Consider the following 25334-nt stretch of genomic DNA (forward strand, 5'->3'; position numbering starts at 1 on the left):
AATTTAATAGTGGAGTTGCTGTCCATGATTCTGACTATGATAGAATATGAATTTATATATAGACCCCGTTCTTTCTAATAATTATGTTGGTTCTAATTGTGTACTATTTTCCTTGCATCTATCGTTAGTGTAAGAAGGTCTTTATTTGTAATTAGACCTTGTTTTTAGAGTAATTAGGTATGTCCGAGTTTTACACTGCTAAGCATAATGAATAATGTACTTAAAAGTTGATTTTCATTATCCGTTATAATCATGGGATTTGTTCTTTGTGCTTGTTGGTAGCTACGGCAACGGACGCAGGATGTGGACGTCATCTGTGGGCGCTGCATGCCTGACGCAGGAAGCCGCGTGTGGAGGGTGAGATGGTGACTGTGTTTTGTGAACAGAGTGCCGCCATGAAGATGTTGTATATGGCTCCTTGAGGAGGAGACCTATGGAAGGCACCGGTCACACACATACACGACATGTCACCACAACCCCCACTGCTGCTGCCCCGCAGCTGGCTGGGGCCCGGCCACTGGGATGTGCTGGGAAGATCACAGATGAGAGATTTGTATTGCAGCTACCGTAAGCATTATCAGCAGCATGTCCCTGGGCTGGGGCACCTGTGCATATTTACACAGCCTCCATGCGCACCCCTCCCCAGCTGCCGAACATGGCGATGAGCTATGTCCCCTTTGTACAATGTGTTTCCTGTTGAGCTACCTCGCCGTGGTGCGCCTGTCCGAGAACAGCGCTGACTTCCATTGGAGGTGCTCCTTGTTCATCGAGAGCGAGTGGGTGAGCAGGAACATCACACTGGAGAGGGAGCACTTCACGGTGGAGGAGTGGTGGCCGGAGTCCACCTACAGGTTCAGCGTAGGGATGGAAATGTGATGGTTCCTGATCATCAATTTCTTATAGTTCTGATGGTAGTGTTTTTAACATTTGATGCACGGAAGCAATTTCATCTTGCCACAGCCCCCTGCATCTCCTAACAACCTACGCCATTTCACCACTGTCCCTTGCATCTCGCCACAGCCCCTGGCTTCTCACTACTGCTCCCTGCATTTCACCACAGCATCCTATATTTCACCAAATGCTGGACAGTTTTATATTTAAACTAGAATTAAGATTTCAGTTTGGACACTCCCCTCTGAAATCTAAATTTCTTTGCACATTTTAAATCTGCCCCACCCGCAGTGCAGCATGGTTTTACCAAAATGCATAGTTACTTGATTTTACTTGCTCTAGTCCCAAATATGAATAAGGCCCTCTGTCTGCCTCAGACGTGATCCTGCTCCAGTCCCTGACTCCCGCCACTCTCTAGGCTGCTGCTAAGCAACAGGGCACGTTGCTAGCTCCGATTGGCTCTCACTTTGCTGTTTCAGCACTATGGGCAGCTACTGTGTTTCAACTTGGTGTAAGATTCGATTTTTTTCTCTGTGACTTCTTCAGCAAAATCGTCAACTGTTTGAACCATTCATCTATGACAAAAGGGAGCCACACACCTAAACCAACCTCGACCAATGTTGGGTGAAAACCCCATCAAAATCCGTCCAGGTGATTAGCAGGAAAGAATGAACAAAAGACACTAGGACTTGGAACTTAAAATAATATTTGTATATATATATATATATATATATATATATATATATATATATATATATGTATATATATATATATATACACATACACACACACATACATACATGCATACACACACACTATTTACATACACGTATATACAGTATATAAGTTTAAATGACTGATACTTTCCCAACTCCACCAGGTCCTTGAAAAAGCATGAATCTGCACTCCAATGTATGAGAACAATCCTTAATGCATTTGTTTATGAGCAACAAAAGCCATCCAGTTAGGGTATCACCATGAAGCATAGGCAGTAGGGAATGCATAATATCAGATCCCAGCCTGACAGCTGTTTTGGTATATAACCACCTTCCTCAAGGGTCTGCCATAATTCATGCTACAGACAACTGGCTTTTATAGCTCCCAAACATAATTACATAGAGTACACTCACCTGCAAACACCCTCCCACCGCCATCAGCGGGTACCTCTGTACATATATAACAACCCTAACAATATACCTTCTGTGGCTAGTCAGGTAAATTATCTGTAGATTGTTATCCTACAACCATAAAGCCAACATGGACATACACTAAAACCTTTTTGCAAAAAAGTCAGCAATGGATGGAGAGGAACAGAAAAGGGAGCATCTAAAAGAGGGAAGTTTTGCACATATCAATCTGCATGATGTGGTTTGGCATGGCTTAAAATTGGTCACTGTCAATGTCGAAACAGAAGCCAATGGCAAAAGCCTCTATTCATCTTAAGCAATATGGGTTTAATGGGATTCGGAGGTGATGCCGGCTGTCAGTACAGCAGCATCCTGATGGTTGGAATCCCGACAGGGGAACGGTGAGTACTGTTCCCCTGTCCTATTTACCCACTAACCCTCCTTTTTTGTAACCCAATACTAACCCTTCTGTTAAGTGCCTAAACCTAACCTTCCCCCCGGTGGTGCCTGAACCTAACCTCCCGCCTTCCGCAGCCTAACCTCAAGTCCCCCTGGTGTGCCTAAAGCTAACCCTACCTCCCCACGGCAGATAATTACCTTGCCCCGGCCACCTTCCGATCAGGATGCCGGCTGCAGGGATTCAAACGTCGGCATCTCCAGTCATTTCGGAATTCCAACGCCGGTGTTCTGTCAGTGATCGGGATTCCAGTAGTCGGCATCCCGATCGTATGGATATTAACCGAATCCCGGTTTAATGCTGCCATTACAGTGGGTCAGGAGCGGAAGGTGGTGATATGGGTAAGCAATAGGAGTGAGGAGAGTACAAACACCCATATTACTGCCCATTACTACTTGGTGCCGTATTACAGCTGACATATACCAGTATTGAGCACTAGAATTACTGCTGACATAAGATGTGATTTACTGGCAATAATAGGCACTACTGATACTAGTGGCTTATTAATGAGCATTCTGCTTACACTTTGCATAATACTGGCGACTAGCAGTACTACAGGCATACTATTGGGAATTAGCATTACTGGTGGCCAATAGGTAGACATTAATGTTACTGCTGGCATATTATGCATGATGGCTTCATAATATAAGGCTACATAAGGGCAATACAGTAAAAGGATTTAATTAGGAAGTGCTATGATTGGTGTTTTTTTTGGCATATTACTAGACACTACTACTGTAAACCTAATACCACCCAGAATTATGTTGGTGGCTTAGTACTGGGCATTACATTGAACATATTATTGGTCAATGCTACTACTGATGAAATTTTATTAATCATAACGGATATTGGTGACTTATTATTGCCCATTACTATTACAGCTACATTTTACTACCAATGGAGGAAGGGGCTTCTATTATTTACTATGGGTGCGGTTTGAATAAGGCTGGCCTGGGTATTAGCGGGCCTCTGCCCTGGGTATCTCTGGGATGACGTTCACTTCGTTATACTGATGCCACAGTGCCTGTAAATGGCGCCTGACATTTCCTATAGTAAAAACACCACCAGCAGATACTTGCCCTCAGGTGGCTTACAAATACACTGGCGAAAATCCAGAGTACCCCAATAACAGTATTATAGTGTTCCACTACACGTCAACAAAAAGCACCAATCACTTACAAATGAAATATTATTAAAAATATACATTTTCTATAAATTGTAAGATTAATACTAATTAAGGAAAAAAAAAAAAATAGAATGTGCCCTTCAAGTTGTGCCAGGTCGCCCTTTACTGCTGTAATGTGTGTGACGAAAGACTTCTACAAAATACACTCGGCAAGTAGAGATGCCACTTGTGCCCATGACAGAATGCTATTTCTAGTGCTTTCATAGTCACTGAAAGTCTACTCCTATCTTACACTAGGGGATATTATATATTTATATTGCAGTGTATAAGCCATTTGAAGTGACAGCATCCTAGTATGAACAGCGGAATAGGTTTGTTTTGCATTAGGGCTAATAGGAGCAATCGATCTGGAAGAAGACTGCTGTTACAGTGTCAGGTAAGAGATACACTAAGCTGCAGGAACACCCACTTTGACCTACATGTGCAACAGCTGCAAATCTCACACACTCTCTCAGCACCCTGAAATGGGGGAAGGGAAGCTTTAGGCATTCCCACAGTGAGAGAAGCACAGGTCCTTATTCACTACCTACAAAGGGCAACGCTCCGAGCTAAAAGGGACAAACAATAGCATCAATCTGCTTCCATATGGTCCCAGCACAGTGGACTGGTGGCAGTCTGATCTAGTCAGGCACCATTCTACTACTGCAAAGTGACTGCCCCCTAACATCTCCGCATAAAGCACAACACTGGGAGGGGGGGGGGGGGGGTTAAACAGTTTTCATTTGAATATGTTCTCTGCAGTGTGAAGTGTGGTTTTTGCTGCAAGACCAAGCCTGGAGTGGTGGCATTAGCAGGTCACTTCTGAGACTACAGTACTCATACAGCTATGAATACAGACAAGAGCGAATGGATGGGCTTGAGGGCTATGGACTTGTGATTGTTGTTCTAAGGGGGGGAATGCAATTAGCCGTGAGGTTTACCCTGCAAGCTCATTGATAGTGCTGCCCGATTTAAATAGCTGTGGGAACACCGAGCGCTAATTAACAGCGGCAGGATTTTTCTACGCAGCCTCAGGAGCTGCAAGGAAAAATCTGCGATAAAATGCGTTTCTGCATTTTAACACGCTGGGAAATCCATTTGATCCGCACTTTATACAGAATCAATGGGTTAGCGAGCGTTAACCCCTGGTTTATCTCGATATACACAGATATATAGTGTTCCAACTAGAAAGCGGGCAGGGTGCTGGGGTTTGCCGGCTGGGAGCTTCTGTGCGCTCCTGAAAAGGGGGCTTGGCTGATCGGGGAGGGGGCGGATCCTTGTGACACCCCCTTAAATTGTCACACTTGGGGGCATGCCCAGCAGTAACGGAGGTGCTGGGCTTCACCCAAGCTCTCCCCTCATGGTGAATAGATTGCGTGCACATGCGCACGGCATCTATTCTGATCTATGACTGCAACTTTTCCCAACCGCGGGACACTGTGACCCGCGAGTGGGGAAGGCTCAGGGCATGCTGTTTTAGCAGGGCGCCAATAAAAGGGGAGGGCGCATTTTGCCATTTTAAAATTGAACAGGACCCGACGCCCCGCTAAAACAGACTAGCGGGAACACCAGAGATATAAATATATAGATATAATTCTACATACATACACATACGCGTGAAGTCTCCATTAATACTACATTGTTTCCATCCACAGTACCATAGGGTGAAGAACACAATAGGAGTGAGATTTCAACCTGAACTTTACACTTATTTTCATAAAACAAATGCAAAGAAAATTCCACATAGCTGCCCTCTAAACAAAACTAGACCAAGACAATATATAGATAATATACACAATGGATCTTTCACTAAAAATGGTAGTCAAAATGTTGGACCTAAATGTCATATATAAGAGTAATGGGTAATTCCCACATAACCCAACATAAATAATAATAAAAAAATCAGAAATCTTTACATTTCACTACATCTCACAAAAAAACTTTCAAATATACAATATTTGGAGAGAAAAATCCAGTTATGGGTTAATTATTAGCAGTTATTTTTTTAAATGTTATCAGTCCATTAATGAAAATGATAGGACTGGGTTCGGGATCCAGACGGTCACAATGTAGACGGTCAGAATACTGACAGCAGTCGATGAATCTTGGTAAGTATTTGAACCCATATCTTTACCCTTAAAGCAGCCTAACCCTAACCCATCCTTCCCGCAGCCTAACCCAAACCGTTTTATCCCGCAGCCTAACCCTAACCCACCACTCCCGCAGCCTAACCCAAACTGTCCTGTCCCGCAGCCTAACCCTAACCCTAGTGCCCAACCCTTACTGTTGGAATCTGTTGGGATTGTGACCATCGGATTGGGATACGGACGGTCGGGATCCTGACTACATCCCAAAATGAGATTGTTCCATTCAAACAATAAACGTAAACATCTATTTGGCTGTACTGTATATTCAACAACCTTTTATTTTACAAGTTCCATTAGGTATGAGCAGTTAGGGTCATTCAAGGAATGTGGGCTGTCTGTCTTATTGTGAGCATGGATGCAAAAAGAAGATTTTGTCTTACAGAACAAGGTATTCTAATGATGTTAAAGGAGTGGAGACTGTAGATATTTGGAGGTGTTCCCAACTTAGTGTAAGAAAATATTGGGAAGTGTACAAACACAAATAGTGAGGCGCTGCCTAAAGCCAATCCCAGTGTACAGTGTACAAATTTTAAAACACTTTAGATAGATGTCAATATACAAACATTCTGTTTATAAAGAAGACTATATAGATGTGCTGCCGTATATACTGGATATATACCCCAGGAGGATACTATCACCAAAAGGAACTAAAATAAACTAGATATTACGGCACAAGACTATATCATTACACTAATGTGTTAAATGAAATCTGTGTGAGTAACCTTCATAAAGTAAAAAAAACACATTTAATAGGCACAATGTGAAATCTAAAATATATTCAACAAACACATATACAATTCAAATCATAAGAATAATAATACACCTAGAAAACATGTGCAAACACCATAGGGAAGGACCAGTCCCGTAATGCTAAATCACTGTGCATTTGGTAAACGAGGGGTCCATATACTGTATATAGTTACCGGTTACCACTCAGTCCTGTAGGGTGAAGGTAGTAATGTCCAGCAGGGTTAGAATATCCGGCAGCCTGTGCAGTCCCTTGCCTGTAGTGCACTCCCAATAAAAGTAGGTTCCAGAGTGGCTTCTCTTTATATTATCTGGTTCTTAGTTGGAATAAAGTATTTTTCCCAGAAATAGTGTGCAGTGGATGGTCCAGCAAATATAAGGCAATCCTCTGGTGGTGGGTCTGACACGTTTCCCTGTCACAGACAGTTTTCTCAAAGGCAGTGTCCTTCCCTCTGGTGTTTTAGAGTTTACCCTCATGCACAGGTTTTCTAGGTATATTATTATTTAATTAGGGGTCAATCCTATTAGCCGCGATGATCTCGCCGGTGTGAGTCATCGCGACAGTGGCCGTACTTTACGGCAGCCCGGATTCGCCTGATATTGCTCGCAGCCCCATAGGGCTCCGAGCAAAATTATGCGAATCCAGGCTCGGGTCGGGTAGCGAAGGGTGCAAGATGAAGTGCTGTTGCAATGGCACATCGCACCTAATAGGATTGACCCCTATATGCGTTTGTTGAATATATTTTAGATTGCACATTGTGCCTATTAAATGTGCAAGACGGAGGAGGCGATAATTGGACATCCGCCACTCATGCAGATAAACACATCTAAATAAAAACTACAAATGTTAAGTTGTGACACTTGAAATAAAAAGGCAGCAACTACTTTCTGCAATGTTGGACCCTATCCTACTTCCACTATCACTTTGTAGCTTCCTTGCTGCCTCCATTCCCCTCCTCACATCATAACATTGCACCTGCCACATGCAGCCCTGTTCTCAACAACACATCACTCCTCTGCTGATGTGCTCTGTGCTGCTGGGAGACCCTGCTCCTTCTACTACATAACATTGCACCTGCCACATGCAGCCCTGTTCTCAACAACACATCACTCCTCTGCTGATGTGCTCTGTGCTGCTGGGAGACCCTGCTCCTTCTACTACATAGCATTGCACCTGCCACATGCAGCCCTGTTCTCAACAACACATCACTCCTCTGCTTATGTGCTCTGTGCTGCTGGGAGACCCTGCTCCTTCTACTACATAGCATTGCACCTGCCACATGCAGCCCTGTTCTCAACAACACATCACTCCTCTGCTTATGTGCTCTGTGCTGCTGGGAGACCCTGCTCCTTCTAGTACATAACATTGCACCTGTCACATGCAGCCCTGTTCTAACCATCACATCACTCCTCTGCTTATGTGCTCTGTGCTGCTGGGAGACCCTGCTCCTTCTACTACATAACATTGCACCTGCCACATGCAGCCCTGTTCTAACCATCACATCACTCCTCTGCTTATGTGCTCTGTGCTGCTGGGAGACCCTGCTCCTTCTACTACATAACATTGCACCTGCCACATGCAGCCCTGTTCTAACCTCATCACTCCTCTCCTGATATACTCTGTGCTGCTGGGGATCCTGCTTTTCCAACTATACAACTCTCACTCTCTGGTTTCCTGCTGACTCAATTTCCCCCCCCCCCTCACATCATGTCACAGGTTCTGTCCTCACAGATATAACACTAATCTCCTGATGTGCTCTGTGCTGCTGGGAAACCCTGCTCCTTCCACTATACAACTCTCAGTTTGTCTTCCAGCTGCTTTCATTTCCATCCTCGCATTATGACACTGCTGGTCACATGCAGCCCTGTCCTCACGACATCGCCTCCAACAGAACTAACACTCTCCGCTCTTTACAAACTCTTTGATGATATAAGCACTTAAAACGGCTTGAAAGGAACCCAAAAGTGATGGCAAAAAAGTATCCATACCATAATCAAATGCATCTTAGAAAACAAAGTTTTTATTTTTACCTAAGAGAATTACAGTATGCATTTCAGCCTCAGGTGACGTGAAAGTCATTGTTGAGGTTTACCTATCTTTTATCTGAGTTTTTAAAATGACGCAGACATTTGAAAGATACAGTTTGCCACTGTCTGAACGGATTTATATAAACCCTAGTTCTGCAAGAAACTGCAAAGGAGGTACTTGTGGTCATTATGTCCTATCTCTAAGGTTAGTAGCTAACTAGGGACGCCTGAGCTCAGCTGAATAAGATAAAGACCGGAGGATGAGAAATAGGTCACTTGCCAAGTGCTTGTGGTTTGGTAATGCAGGAACTTAAGCTTTGTGTGTGCCATTCTCTGTTTGCCTGTGGTGACTGTTAACCTTTCTTCAATGAGCGATTGTTTACACGTACCATCTGGTAAAATAGGAGAAAAATGCATGAAAAACAACACGCTTTCCATGCACTTCTACCATTACAGACTATTTCATTGGCTGCAGGCGTTAATGCATGCAAAATAAGCTGCACCACATCCTAAGATTTTCTTAAAGGTGAAATAAAATTTTCCCAAACTACAAAGGAAATAGAAAACTCGATACTAATTTGATCTATTTTTTCACGAGCATGGCGTACAAAAGGGGAAAAAAAAGTATTGTCCAGATGCAAACAGGCTAGATTTACTGGAAAATGCTACTCTTAGTTCAATTTTATAGCAGAACGCTCACATGAGGGGTAATAGGAGAAGGGAGATGTTACAGAGCTCAGAGGAGTATTCAAAAGCCTCTCTGCTAACTACACCACATGCCATTTGACTGTGGTTGCCATGGTAGTCACGTAACACTATGTAAGATCTAAAAACACCTAATATTTTCATGGGACTTCTGCTTTAAGGGACCCAAATTCGAGTAGGCTTACGTGTGTTTGTTTTGGTAGCTTATCAAAATAAAATTATAATTATCACATGTAGTCAAAAAGTTTCCAATTCCTACCCATAAAAAAGCCTTGCAGATATTAATGCGTCACTTGGGTACACCATACCGACCATTCATATTAACAATACTGAAACAGGTTTACACGTAACTCCAGACTACAATTGAGACTGAAATAATATACGTGTGTTACGTTCTGTTAAACACTGGAAAATAAGTGATTGAAATGTTGTTTTTATTACCCAAGCCGCAGCTGCCTAACACTGAGCAAATAATGATCTGCTTTAATATTGACACTAAAAAGTACGTCTCTCTCGGCAGTCCCAGGGAACACATCTTCGGTTCCACGCATCAGGCTGCTGAGCAATAATTGCATGAGACAGTGTCATAGACCACAGTGGAGCATTCCGAATAGAGAAGGAATAAAGACTTTGACATTATGCTGGGGGCTACGAGAGCAGATTCTCCAGCTTATTGAAGTCACCAAACTACGCATTAACTCGGCTTATAATAAAGAAGCAATTAGCTGAAGATCTGTCCGGAGTGTGGCCTGATTTCTTGGCTTTGTACTGACTGCCACAATAGTAGCAATTTATTGGGTGTAAAAGAACGAGAATGTAGTCTGGTACTGCATTTGCTACTGATTTTCAGCAGGGATTTATATTTTGGATTCATATTTTGGACATAACTACGCACATATCACAGTCACACATTGGATGCAGCCTAGTCATTTCATGGGCTCAACAGATCGTCATCAGAATCAAGTTTAAAAGGACTGGTGACATCGTTGAAGCACATGGCATGAGAACTCTGCGAAATAATGCTAAAGAATTGTTAACGAGATCAGCTAAAACAAATATAAATAAGCAATTCAAAACAAAATAGAAAGAAAAAAATCCCCAAAGCATATGGTTATGCAAATGTTTGGCCCAAAAACATTATTAAGAGATATGGCAATGAATCTGGCTGATAATTTGTGCATGAGAAACAGGCATAAGAAGAAGACACTTTGGTTTGGCTGCCTATATGCCATTTTGTCACTAATCCAGAGCACTGGGATCATTTTCCGATTTCACCACATGCGGGTGGTAATCAGAATAATTCAAGTTGTGTAATGCTCGGCCAAGCGGTGGGATTAGCCTGTATGTGGCCGGCATAAAGCCTGATTTGCATGAGGGCCTCTTAGTGCACCTGGCAGATTAATCCACACTCGGGCCGGCAATGGTCATCCCCCGATAGAAACATTCCCATCTCATGCTATTATTTGTGTCAGCCTGCAGCTTTCTGTGTGCATGGCTACAGCATAAAGTGAAAACAAGAACATTTATTTAATTGGGATAAAGAGGGATCACAGGTGACTATTTCCCCCGATTCCATTTCAATGAAAGGATGTATGATCTACTAAATATGTTGTGGAGACTCTGACCTGTTTCATGCCCGATTTACCAACATGGCAATACTTCTATGTTAGGATCACTCCATTTAAATGAGCCCTAGTTAATTCATACTAGGCTGCATTTCCATAATACTCCAGCTCACTTACCAACCGCTTCACAAAGGGAGTGGTTCAATTATTTTGGGGCACCCGTAGCTCCTGTCTAAATTGACGGGAGCTATTCAATTGATTGCACGACCAGCCTTGCGCTGGTCACAATTCCGGCGGTCAAAATCCCGGCGCCAGATTCCCAACAGCAGTGAGAATCCCGATGGTAAGTATTAGGGTTAGTGGTCAGCACTAGGGGGAGGGTTAGGCTGCGGGAGGGGAGTGCTAGGGTCAGGCTGCGCAGGGAGGACAACAGTTAGGACTAGGCTGTGAGAGGGGAAGGTTAGGCTGCTGGAAAGGTGGGTTAGGGGAAGAGTTCGAATTTCCACTGTCATGATTACGCTGCCGGGATTCTGACCGCCTGCATTGTCTGCGTCAGGATCACGTACCCAACCCAGTTCAACCGTGCAAAGTGCCATTTAAGGCGTCCAAAAGCCAGGCACACTGCAATTAAGGTGCCCAAAAGCCAGACTTTGGGCGGCTTTAGTCAGGAAGGTGCGAGCAGAAATCCGCAATAAGCGATGGGCGCCCAAAACCACCGAATAGCTCCCGGTCACTTTACACTGGAGCTACGGACGCGAGACACAATTGAATTCCCCCTATAGCATCAAGACTTCCGACAATACACAGGCAGTATACTAGAATAATGACCTCATTAACTGTGGTACATACACATTACATAAAAACCGGCAAACAAGCATAGCTGTATGCCACCCATTTATTTTATATATAAACACAACACACCAAAAACATTAGAGAAAACATGTGTGACCCAAGAAGGAAATGGTGACCACAAATATAGGTTTTAGGAAAAGGATAACGTGCACAATATAACCTAATGCTAGCCAATGTAAGGACCATTTCTGAGAACGATCAGAACCACTGCAGCAGGAGAGCTGTGCTGTAAGATCGCAACGCCAAGGAGTAAGTCTCTCTCCTTTCAGTTGTCTTCCTGCTATCACATGCCCTAAAATACCCCTCTAGGATTTTTCTTTCTGGACAGAATGCTGACCAATGAAGGGGGGGAAAAATGTCACATGCTGATATACACAGTTATCTTTTATACATTAACATAATCAATGTTGCATTATAAGTACTGTAATATACTGTAATGCCCCTAATTCACATTATGCCACACAGATGGGCCCACAATTTACGTTATTACACACAGTAGTGCCCACAATTTAAGTTATGCCACACAGTATTGCATCATTTGCCATATAAATTGTCTAAGATCTCATGTCTTCAGAAGTTCCCTTTAACCACACCTGATTTTTTTTCTTTTTAATTGAAGGGTGTTTGTCATGTTGGACACATAATATATAAATAAAAATAATATGCTGAGATCGTACTAGGGTCACAAGTTAATTATTATACTACTGTGTCTGCACTAAATATTTAGAGAAATTACATCTAATCAAGATGGATAAATGCAATTTTAATGTTACATTATTAGGAATATCAAGACATGGCTTGATTGGCATTCCATTACGGTGATCAAACTGATAATGCACTAACTTACTACGTGCAGCTAATTTGCCGTCTCGCTCCTTCCTTGGGCTAGGAGTGTCTCGTCACTCAATTGCATTCCCCGTGGATAGCAGAGGCTGTAACTAAAGCCGCGTATCCACTTAGCGATTTAACCAAGCGATTGCACGATAACAACGTCGTTATCGTGCAATTGCTTGTTAATCGCCAGCAAATCGGGCATGTAAATGTCAAAAACGGCCAGCGATGCGCGTGCCCGCTGGTCGTTTTTGCCATCTATCATCGCCCGTACATGCTGGTCAACCTGACGATCCAGTCAGGTTCAGCATGTGCGGGGATGATGGATGTGCCTAGACTGAATGAGTGAACGTTCAGTCTAGGCACATCTCTAGACATAGAAACGACAGCAGGATTACAATGTCCATGTCTACAAGTGGCTTAAGCATCATGGCTCCCGGCCAGCTTGTGTGGGGTCACGGGTGGTGGGCGAACGGTGACAGTATGCCGGAGTCCCTGACCTGTGAGTGTGTGCCTCCTGGGGGCTGGCACCTTCCCCCCGTCCATCTCCTGATGCTCCGTGGTGGTTCCCACACTGTCTCTGTGGCCTGCTTCCTCCATAACAGTGCAGGGCGCAAGTCAGCAGTAACAGAACAGGCGGGGCGCATCTCAACATTTACAAAATGGGCAGGGCGATGTGACCTGCCAGAAAAGCCTAGCGTGAACACTACCCCTTGCTGGTGTAAACTTGCCCTTGTACTAACTTTGAACTGTCCTTGCTGCTCTGGTTTAAAAATTAGGCAAAGCGTAATTTTTATGCATTTGGACCTACCTCCCAAGATTTTATTACCGCTAGCCCTTGCTTCTGACTATCTAGGAAATGTAGTCATGCTTAAATCTCTGGGCCTGATTCAGACCCGCTCGCAAGCGGGTCGATGGCGGCCCAGTGCGCACGCGCGAGCCCCGGAGCGAGCGCAAAAAGCACTCGCTCCGGGACTCACTACAAAAGGGGCGGCTGTCGATGTTGATCGACAGCTCACCCCATTTTGTAGGCGTGGCGGGAGGGTGGCTGAGCAAACGGAGGCTTTCCTGCAGGAACGCCTGCCATTTGTGGGCGGCCCTACTGACATCATCACTAGTGATGTCAGTAGGTGGACTTCATGCTCTAATAGTGCAGGAAGTCCACTGGGGCTTGCGGCAACGAGACCCTAACGCAAGGGTCTCGTCGCAAGCCCGATGGTCGCGATGGTCTTGACCATCATCATGGCCGCTCGCATAAGCTGTGGGTGGCAACCCACAGCTATGCGAGCGGCCAAGAGGCCGCAACAAAAAATAAAAGCACGCGCCCTGATTCAGAGCGAGCGCACGCTTTTTGCGAGCGGCTCTGAATCAGGCCCTCTGTGCATAAGGTGGTAAATGTATTTATATTTTCAGATGTGCATATGTAAGGCGCATTTGGTGGGTCTAGCCATCATCATTACATATTACATTTATCGTCTCCAGTTAGATTGTCAGAAACTACTAGGATTTGGTTGCTACCCTTTAGCACCCTCACTCACTGCATTACAGAGTTTTGCTTTATTACCGCAGCCAGGGACGCATTTTAAGCTATATATCCAGTCCTGACATCAACAGCGTTATAATGGTTTCAGTCCAATCCACCGGAGTAGTGGTTGTCATGGACAGAAGCTGAATGCAGATAACGGCCCAACCAAAGGACTATGCAGAGCTTGGCAAAACAGGTTGTGTCAGCCAATGCAGCATACATTACCATTACTTCGGAATAGTTATGTGCCCCCCTGCTTCCTGGGAGGTGTAAAGGTGCATATCCACTACATGAGTGTAGAATGACTGTACGATTACAACATCGTAAACTTTCATCATACTGTGCATTGGATAACGTGCCAACACTGAACGATATGTCGTTCAGTGTGGGTACGCTCCCCCATCCCCAAACATGCACGACCTGACGATCTCGTCAGGATGGCCTGCATGTTCAGGCGATGACAAATGCCGACAACGACCAGCGGGAGCGCACATCGCTGCCGGGATAATTACTGCACGATTAATTAACGATTGAACGATAACGTTATGGTTTATTTTAATCGTGTAGTGGATATGCACCTTAAAGCTGGCCACACATCTAAAGATCTGTCCAACCAGCCAACTAGTTGGTTGGTTGGAATGAAAACCTGGTAAGGGATGAAAGCAAATGACAATCAGCAATTTGCTCCCAAACTACGGAAAATGGACAAAAACTGTTGTTTGAACAAATTGTTTAGATCAAACATTTAGCAAACTTGTCTGACACCATTTTCATCTGTTTTCTGGCATTTAGGAGCAAATTGCTGATCATCAGTTACTCCCATACGTTACCAGATTTTCATTCCAACCAATCAACAAGTTGGCTGGTTGGATGTATGTTGGTCTAGTGCAGTGTTGGCTAACCTTGACACTCCAGCTGTTGTGGAACTATATATCCCAGCATGCCCTGCCACAGTTTTAACATGCCCTAATAGCAAAACTGTAGCAGTGCATGCTGGGTTATGTAGTTCCATAACAGCTGGAGTGTCAAGGTTAGCCAACACTGGTCTAGTGTGTGGCCAGCTTAAGAGTCATGTCACTAGGATATTTAGGAAGACCTTTGGTAAAAAGTACTAGAATTATATAATGATGGATAGGTATGCTGCTATGTTAATATCTATTGCAACTCAATGGCTTAAATCAATAAAACTGTCCTGATAGCACCATGTATGGTACAAGAGGTTACCAGCCTATAAAGGCTCAGCAATTTCAGTATATACTGCAGGGTACAGGGCACTATAACAGATATCACTGAACCAGTCATCTCTGAAAATGTGGGTCTGATTCAGAGCCGGACGCTATTTGCGCTCGCTCGTTCAGAAAAAGGGGGTGGCTATTTAAATTAACCGTTCACGCCTCTATGTCTGAACGAGCGAACAAAACATGCGGACGTTTTTTTGTACAAAACGCCCCCTGGCCGCTCGCATCATACGTCATGTCCGCTATTTATTAGATTAATCGAGTACATCGAACAGTGTATGAACTGCTCGCTATTCTTGTGGTTGGTTTTTCCTACCGCAATCTTGCGAGCAGTTCTGACTATAAAACAACCAAGTGACGTGGTCGATGACGCTGCTTTATTAATTATGCACACCCTTAAAAGCCCGTTTTGACCTTTAGGCACGCCTGCGTTCTAATCTCCACTCCCTGTTTTCAAGCACCTTCCCCTGTTACCACCCACATACGCCTCATTCTGTCACTCAAAATAGCAGGCATTCGCTATTTAGCGAGCACACGATTTTCGGCCGCACTGACTGGCTCGTGCATGCGTATTACGATCCGTACGCATGTGCAGTTGGGCAAACATCGCTCGGAGCGAACGAGCGGCCGCTTACGAGCGGCTCTGAATCAGGCTCATTGTCCATCTGCACTGTGAAGCGCCGTCCAATGAGTTCTGAAGCATATGACTGAATATGAGCATATAATATTGCCCGAAACACTTCAGAATTTATTCTGCTGCTTTTGTCAGCAGTCACATCATCAATACATACAAGGGGACCAGTTTCATTGGCAGCCATACATGCCCACGCCATACAATCCGTACGCATGTGCAGATGTGCGAACATCGCTCGGAACGAACGAGCGGCTCTGAATGAGACCCTGTGTCTTATGTACACATCTAAAATCAACGTTTGGGTTTTAACTATTAAACTTGGTCTACTGGTTCCTGTGAAAGACTAACCTGATAGAGTATCGTGTAATACGTAAATACATCCCAAAAAACCCAGAACACATTTAACTAAACCAATTATCTTTCTAAACGCCAAAATATTTTCCCAAGAATTAAATATCCTAATGTCAAGAGGATTTACACATGTAAGGAAACAATTCTGTAGCCATACTTTTTAAAACAATATGGGACAGTGTTGTCATTTAATCACATTAGTCATATTGGGCCCTTAACAGAGGAGTGTCTCTGAATCTGCAGGAGTGCAAACTAAGAAAGAGAAAGTTTAAAGTATCAGTAGTGATAATACAAAACCAAAAAGGTATGAAAGTAACAAGTTAGTTCTCTGAAACCCACACCTGGGCTACATGATAGAAGAAAATAACACACATAAATGTTGAGTGTCAATTGCCACAATGAAAAAAAGAAAGAAAAAAAAACAACAACAACTACCTTTTCGGAAATGTTTTAAGCATGAATGGGCCGAGTGCACGTTTGTTAGACTGAAGACTTCAGTTGATGTAGGTTATCAACCAAAGTATCACGCACACACCGTGAGAGGTCATAAAACACTGTTGGTAAAATATAGAATTACACAATGTTGAGTAAGTTAACATGGCTGCTCTGAATTGCTGTATTTTTGCCGATTTTGCCGGTGGATGGCTACATAGGTGCGGGACATAATTTATGGCCTCAAGGGTGACTCGGGACACTTGCAAGGGTGCCTCAGGTAGGTGATCCAGCACCAAATCAAATTTTTTATGGTCAATGTAATGTGAATATGTGGACAAACAGAGGAGCAAACCTGTCCATCACCTCTATATAACTGACCCTAAGGATGACAGGTCAGCACAATTTACTTCACTGCATTTTTTTTTTTACATTTCTCAATAACAAACTTTTGGCTTAGAGGTGCCGTGAAAACAATACTGAGGTACTAGGGCGCCGTGATTCAAAAAAGTTTGGGAACCACTGGCCTAGGCATATGGCCACCATTTCATTTATCATTGGTCCCAGGATTTAATAATTTTTCCTCACTCCAGTAAACTGATCAAGGAATACTAGAATGTGATCTCTAAAGCTGGTCTCACACCTAAAGATTAACTTTACAACCAGTCAACTCGTTTAGCTGTTTCTACATATTACATAGGGCAGAAGCTCCTGAACGTATTTAAACAGACCATATACTTAGTAATCAGACATCTACAGTATATTGCACATTATGCTGGGCACACACTGGCCGATATATCGGCCGTTCAACTGAACGGCCGATATATCATGTGCCCATCGGTCAGTGTGTACAGGCGATATGTCTGAACGACGCCCATTCACAGACATATCTGCCATCGGCTGTGCTGCAAAGCGGACGCGATGTCTGCACATCGTGCTGTGTGTACGGATGGTCACACGGCACGACATCCATATGTATATATTTTCTGTAGAAATTTGCTGTATTTGGTATACATACACAATACTCTAATTCAAATAAAAAGCAAGCTGTTTTCCCAGGTCAGATTAAATCCGACTGGAACTTTTGAATGATTGCCAAAACGGGAGGGATCATCATAAGCCGCAATCCTCCCACCAGTTTTGTCCCATTCTGTAAGAGCCGTGGCTCTGAATAGGGTAGAGAGAAGCCAGGGAACACTGACATTATAATTTTTTTCACCATTTAAATCTGCTTTATAACATATTATTTCTTACATTACCACTCATGACAAAGGTATCCTTAAAAAAAAAAAAAAAAAAATACACACAATGGAAGCACATCACAGTGACCAATTACAAAATGTTGATGTTGTTCACATCACAAAGCAGGTGCCCGGCTGTGTGTATGGGCGACCTGCTGACTGCCCGTACACTTGCTGTTGGGACCCACCGATGCAGACATCTCAACTGGGCTTGCAAACTCGCACAGTTGTGATGTCAGCCCAGATTGGTAAGTGTGTACAAACTTGCCAACCAGACGCTCGTCCTAGTGTGTACCCAGCATAAACCACACACGCCCGGCCAAGTTGTAAGAGGTACTGTTGTTTGGGCAGAGTGAATTAAACCATTAATTTATAAAAGCTGGAATTATTAATTTATATAAATGGCCCTTAAAGGGGGAATTCAATTGCAGACGGGGCATGCAAAGTGCTGTTGGCACAATTGGAGCATTGGCACCTCATTGTCATGACCACTGCACATTTCCCTCACACCCCACTGAGGTGCATAGGCAACATAGTGATAATTGGGATACTGCAATTCTCAGGTACATTGCGATGACACATAACTCAGTGATGAATTCCCCCCTTAGGGAGAAATTCAACTGAATGCCATGTTGAATAGTGCTGGGAATGAGTGCTCGGAGCTATTCAATTGTCTGCATCGCTCCCAGTACATAGGACGGGAGATGGAGTTTACTGCCCCTAATGCCAGGGGTTTAGTCATGGTAAACTGCATTCTCCGACGTAAGCTCGCAACATTGCGGCATTAGTTTAGTCACGTGTTTACAGCGGAACCAATTCAATCGCCCAGGGCACTCATTTCCGGTGCTATTCAACATTTCATTCAATTGAATTCCCCCCTTAGGGAGTGATTTAATTCAGTGCGATGTTGAATAGCGCCAGAAATGGGTTCCCAGGGCTATTCAATTAACTGCGCTGTTAACCGTGACTAGAGGATTTCTGCTTGAACCCTCCTGAGTTGCGAGCAGAAAGCTGACTGAACTAGGACCGCAGTGCTGTTTTTGGGCTTAGCGTGTGTGCCAACAGCATCGTGCTATGAATGTAAATTGGAGAATGCAGGTTACCACGACTTAATACCCTGCTTTAGGCGTGGTATCCTGCATCTCCCAACCTAAGTGCATGGTGCGTTGGGGACAATTGAATAGATCAGGGAACTCATTCCCAGAGCTATTCAAATCGCACTGAAGTGAATCGCCCCCTTGGAGTCCAAAAGATGGGAATTTAATTCCAAGCGATGTCCGTCAAGTGCTGTGGTCAGGACAATGGCACATCGCAGCAACCAACATCAACAACTTTCCCCTCGCACCTCATAGTGGTACAGGAGGTGATTCAAATCAGTGGGAGTTGAATAGCACCAGGAAGATGGTCCCAGAGCTATTCAATTCAGAGCGCTATTTAGTTGGACACTTACAAGTAAAGTCGGAGAATACCAGTTTTCGCGACTTAACCTAGTTGTTTAGTCAAGAGAACCGGCATTCGCAAACCAAAGTGCCAGCCGCGAGGCTGTTAACGCAGCACTAAGCCAGAAAACGACCTTGCAGCCGGCACTTTAGTCGGCTTTCTCCTCGCACCCTTAGGAGGGTGCAGAAAAAAATAAATGTAGTCGCCCTAACAGCGCGCTGAACTCAAAAGCACCGGGAGCGCCCTCTCGGCGCTAACAGCACGCTGAATTAAATTAACCCCATTGAGTACTGTCTGTCTAATAGCAGGTCACACAATAAAATAAAACCAGCAATCTGTAAATAGCTTTGCAGTAATATCACTGCAGCTTCACCCAACAAAGCAACACAAAAGTCACAATCAAAGTAAATTAATGTGGAGTCAGAAACTGAAAGAGCAGGGGTCCGCAACACCTTACAAGCTACATGAACAGTATGAAAAAGCAAGAATATGGTGACTTAAGCTGGGTACACACCTAAACGACGGTGCGACCCAGTGATGAGATGAGCAATATAGCGATACATCGCGCTCCGTACACATTGCATGTCCCGGTTTAAGACAGCGTGATGTACAGTTACGTGCTGCAAGTAGCTACACTGTGTCGTTCGTTGCATCGACCCATCTGACGAGCTGCTCAGCAGATGGGACAATGCGAGCAATGAGGGATCGGGAGTGCTTACTATATGAGGTATACGATATATCGCTCCAATCTACGTTGAAACGATGGATCGTATAGTGTGTACCCTGCTTTACAGTACAAAATATTGCAGGACATGGACAACATTGCTGCATCAGCAGTCAGAATGCCCAAATAGGTAGCGGGGAGGCTAAACCCAAAGGTTTGGTGCTGTTTGCGTGTATGTATGTGCATGTACTGTAAGTATGCGGATTATGCTTCACCACAACAGTAAGGGTGGGTACACACCTGAACGACCGCCAATCGTGCCGGTCGTTCAGGTGAATTTGTCTTTACCCTGGGCATCACATGTTTGCCGGTACACACTTAAAAGATTTAATGAATGACGACTGTTCCGTCCTTCATTAATATGTACAGCCTCATATGCGGTATTGTGCAATTGGCTGTGCAGCACAGCCAATCACACAATATCGCATGCGACCGCAGGAGCGTGCAAATCGGGCACCTACACTGCACGATCTGCCCAATTTTTCGTCACGATTTGGCCAAAATCGAGCCAATATCGTTCTGGTGTGTACCAGCACAAGGTGTTCTGTACAGGGTCACATGCTAGCTCAGCTGCCTCTGATTGGACAGTAGTGTACCATTCAACAGCAGACAAGATTGCTTAGATGAGCCGACCAGTGAGCCCTCCTCCCCCCCAGCATTACATGTGTTCAGGATATCCCTGCCTGAGCAGCAGCACAGGTGGCTAGCAGTCCTCACTCACCTTCCCTGCTGAGTCTCATGGCTTCTCTCTTCTGGTCACTCTCCTTAGAAGTTTCCTCCAGCTCTAGAAGAGAGAAAGGAGGGGTGCATTAGTCGGGATCCCCATCCCCGGGTGTCCCCTTGCATCGCCCAGTCACCCACACTTACCGTCACCCCCGTGCAGCCTGGCGGCGTCCAGCCAGCTGACCCAGGACTGCCCCAGCATGGCCCCCGGGCTGGGCAGGGCCGCCATCGCCCTGCTGTCCCCTTGCTGTTGCTGCTGTTGCTGCTGCCGCCGCCGGGCCCCCGCTCTGCGCTGCTGCTCCCCGGCTCTGACGTCATCCTCCGGCCGCTCAGACATTCTTTCCGCTACAATATAAGAAGAAAGTGGTGAGCGGGAGGGGGAGGGGCCTGGGGTGCCCGCCGGTCCCGCCCTCCCGGCCACAAAGGGGTTAAACACGTGTGTACAGCGCTACTGCCTGTGTGTGCGACATAAAGTGACCCCCCCCAACACACACATATACCCCACCTGCCCTCAATTACCCGCGCAGTCCCGGATGTTAGGTCAGGCTCTCGGCCCCCAGGGGGCCACAGCGCGTCATCACGGCGCCCAATATCCCCCGAGTGACCCTGCCGGGGATTCCGGAGGCCAGAGCGGAATTACAGGTCTTCCTTTACCCGGCTCGTCCCTCCCAGCCCCCGCCCTCCCCTGACAGGAACTTCCCGCACACACACATGGGAGGAGGAGGAGGTATCTGCGAGACCAGCTGACAGCTCACACACATGTCACTATAGCATCATGTACATACGGTGTGTGCGAGACACGTTATTGTACGGGGCCAGCTCACACACGTCACTATATCATTACACCTGCATCATGTACATACAGTGTGTGACACGTTAGTCTATGGGGATCTGCATGTCACTACTACATCACGCAGGAAGAAAGTACTTAGAGCCCTGATTCATTACCGATCACAACTGCGATTACGCACCCAATCGGCCGATTGTTCCGTTCTGCGCAAGCATCGGAGTGCGCAAACCGGCCAGTGCGATTGCAGTGACTACGCAGACCCATCACAGAGTGATTGACAGGAAGTACCGTTGTTTTGGAGGGGACGGGGGTGGTCGTCGAAACTCAGGCGTGCCAGTGCGTTTGAACGCCGTTGCAGGGGCGTGCATAAATTATTCACTGCAATGCTGTACGCAGCCTGAGTACTCATAGCGTGCGATGAGGTTAGCAATTCCTGAGTAAGGTCAGAGCTTGTGCAAGTGTGCGTGAGGCTGTGATGGTACTCCATGTTACCGATGGTTTCGCAGCCTTGCTAAGGATTACGAATGTGTGTAAGGTAAAGTGGGCGTCCTTATGTTGTACTGCGACGGCATAGCGATCGCAATGGATTAGCATACAATCGCAGTGATATTGCGTGCGTTATTGCTACTGCAATCGCAGTTGCGATCCGTAATGAATCAGGTCCTTAATGAATACATGTTACTCACAGACTAACGAGCCTGTCACTGCACTAAATAGATAACATATACAGATTATGCACACATAATATACTTGGGACCTATCATATACCCAATATATGGTACAAATAGAAGTAACATAGGTGTAAACTTACTAAAATGAGAGTTTTTAGAAGTGGAGATGTTGCCCATAGCAACCAAGCAGAATCTACTTAACATTTACCTAGAAGCTTCTAGAAGATAATAGCTACAATCTGATTGGTTGCTATGGGCAACATCTCCACTTGTAAAAACTCTCACTTTAGTAAATATACCCCATAATATTGAAATAAATCTTTGTGTTTATCAGTAGTGTTTAGATAGATTAGATAGACAGATATGGGTCATTCCATGAAATATAGGACACAATACTTGAAAATTAAATTGTATCGCAGCAGATGCCAAGACATTTTCAATTTAATTTCTTTCTACTGATGAACTTAATATTAAGGTGCGTACACACGAAACAATATATTTCAACGATATGAGCAATAACGTTCAACGATATATCGTTCCGTGTGTATGCAATGAACGACCAACGATGCACGCTCCCGCTGGACGATAACGATATTGACTATCGTCCATGCATGCAGGCCAACCTGGACTATATCGATATCTCTCCATAGGGATCCGCGTTCCTTGATCATGGGTCGTTTGTGGTTTTTGGATGTGTGGATGAACAATATCGTTCATCCAGCACACCAGAATTTTTAAAGGGAGATCGTTCAGTGAGCACAATGGAGCAAGCTGGCAGCAACTGGAAATGGCCATTATCACCAAATGAAATATTTTATACATCTTCATAGTTAATCAGGAAGACAAACAGGCCTACATTGATTAATTCACGTGGATTCTACTGGTTTGAGTAATTTGTATCAGAGACCTTTGATTTGGGACAGAAATGTAACATGAGTCACATTGGTATGTAACATGAGTTAAATGTCAAAATTGATTTTTGATTTTAAGCATAGTTTGATTAGCATTCAGTTTTTGGTGTGTTAATCATAAGTTTAGGGTCTTATGTGTAATAGAACAATCATATTGTAAAAATAATTGTTGTAACATGAGTCAGGGATATAAAAAATAAAATGTAACTACTAAAGGTGCGTACACACACAACGATGTAAGTAATGAACGATTTTCGTTCAGTTTTTCCGTTGAAAAAAGTGAACGAAAATCGTTTTACTTTACATAATAAACGATTTTCTGTGTGTTGAAGGAAAAATGTTGCAACTTCTATTGAAAATCGTTCAGTTGGCCAGTCTGACTGAACTACAATCGACAAACGTGAACGCGCATGAACGATAATCGTTCATCGTTTTACACTGCACGATTATTTGAATGATAACGGCGTCGTTATAGTTAAATTGTTCAAAAATCGTTGTGTGTGTACGCACCTTTAGAGTGTACATTTTTTTCTGGTTCTAAACAGGACTACCTACCCATATATTATTGTCATCTTTTTTTGAGTTTCAGCTTAATTTTTGTGTGTGGTGCATTTAAACTTCTAAAAATTAACATGAAATGTAATGTGAGTCACATGGAATGATATATGTTGTAATAAACCATAAAATCTCTAGCATGGTTTGTATAAAGACCTGCAAGCACAATGTATGAGTCAATGTATGTGTAGAAGTTCCATAATACAATATGAAAAAATATGAGATATGGTAAGAACTTACCCTTGTTATCTCTATTTCTACGAAGTCCATAGGGTTCCACAGGATACCTTGGGGTATAGGTGTGACGTCAGTCGCAGGGCACCAAAGAGTTAAGCTTTCAGCCTCCCAGGATGCACTAGGTCCCCCTCCTATACCCCGCCCCCGGGCCAAGGCACCTCAGTTAGTTACCAAGCCATAGGCCGGAGGAGGAGAAGGAAGAGAGAGAACAAAGATCTGGACACATACAAGAATCACATTCTCACCAGAGGGAGACGGAAAACCGGTGACCAGAGCAAAGCCCATCTGCAGCACAGGTGCGACAGGGCGGGAGTCCTGTGGAACCCTATGGACTTCGTAGAAATAGAGATAACAAGGGTAAGTTCTTACCATATCTCATATTTTCTACTTCAGGGTCCATAGGGTATCCACAGGATACCTTGGGGATGTCCCAAAGCAGTATCCTTTAAGGGTGGGGACGCTCCTGTGCAGAAAGGAGAATCCGCCGCCCGAAGGAAGCATCCTGAGAGGCGAAGGTGTCAAACCTGTAATACCTCACGAAGGTATGGACAGAAGACCACGTAGCAGCCTTGCAGATCTGAACTGCCGAGGCACCACGTCGAGCTGCCCACGAAGGACCCACAGACCTAGTGGAATGAGCCTTCAGAGAAGGAGGGACCGGTAGGCCTTCATGAAGATAAGCTTCAGAAATAGCCATACGGATCCAGGCTGCCAAAGTTTGCTTTGAAGCAGGCCAACCCTTTTTACAGAAGCCATAGAGGACAACAAAGCGTCCGACTTCCTAAACAAAGAAGTGCGGTCAACATAAGTCCTTAAGGCCCGCACAACATCCAAAGAGGCCTCACCCACGGAAAGACCCGGTGAGTTAAAGGCCGGAACAACTATTTCCTCGTTAACATGAAACTGGGAAACAACTTTGGGAAGAAACTCGGGCCGAGTGCGGAGCACTGCCCTGTTCCCATGAAAAACCAAGAAAGGGGGTCTACAAGAAAGAGCCCCTAACTCAGAAACACGTCTGGCTGAAGCAACGGCCAGAAGGAAAACAGTCTTAGCTGTTAGCCATTTAATATCCACTGAGCCCAGTGGTTCAAACGGCGGTCCTTGGAGAGCCCTCAGGACCACAGCCAAATCCCAAGGCGCCACAGGTGGAACAAAGGGCGGCTGAATACGGAGAACACCTTGCATAAAGGTGCGCACATCCGGGATTGTAGCAATCCTACGGTGAAACCAGACAGATAGGGCCGAAACCTGTACCTTCAAAGAAGCAAGGCGAAGCCCATGATCTAGTCCCGCTTGCAGGAAGGCGAGAATCCGAGACAGACGAAACTCCCGCGGTGCATAACCTCT

The 25334-nt window shown here is 44.7% G+C and overlaps 1 protein-coding gene across 2 annotated transcripts in view; it reads right to left on the reverse strand.

Moving 5' to 3' along the window:
* The window catches only part of ATXN7 (ataxin 7), a 105688-nt gene that overhangs the window by 55069 nt on the left and 25285 nt on the right, over positions 1 to 25334 (reverse strand). Inside the window, exons 1-3 of one of the 2 annotated variants that reach the window (XM_088473397.1) lie at positions 21343 to 21477; positions 20968 to 21168; positions 20822 to 20884 (exon numbers count right to left, since the gene is read on the reverse strand). In XM_088473397.1, the coding sequence (XP_088329523.1) occupies positions 20822 to 20884; positions 20968 to 21160 (256 nt within the window). In that variant the 5' untranslated portion in view covers positions 21161 to 21168; positions 21343 to 21477. Of the gene's footprint in view, positions 1 to 20821; positions 20885 to 20967; positions 21169 to 21342; positions 21478 to 25334 lie in introns of those variants that run through there. The other variant, XM_088473400.1, reaches the window with a different exon arrangement.

Source organism: Taudactylus pleione, unplaced genomic scaffold (genome assembly GCF_031769625.1).
Source record: "Taudactylus pleione unplaced genomic scaffold, aTauple2 ptg000135l, whole genome shotgun sequence".
NCBI lineage: Eukaryota > Metazoa > Chordata > Amphibia > Anura > Myobatrachidae > Taudactylus > Taudactylus pleione.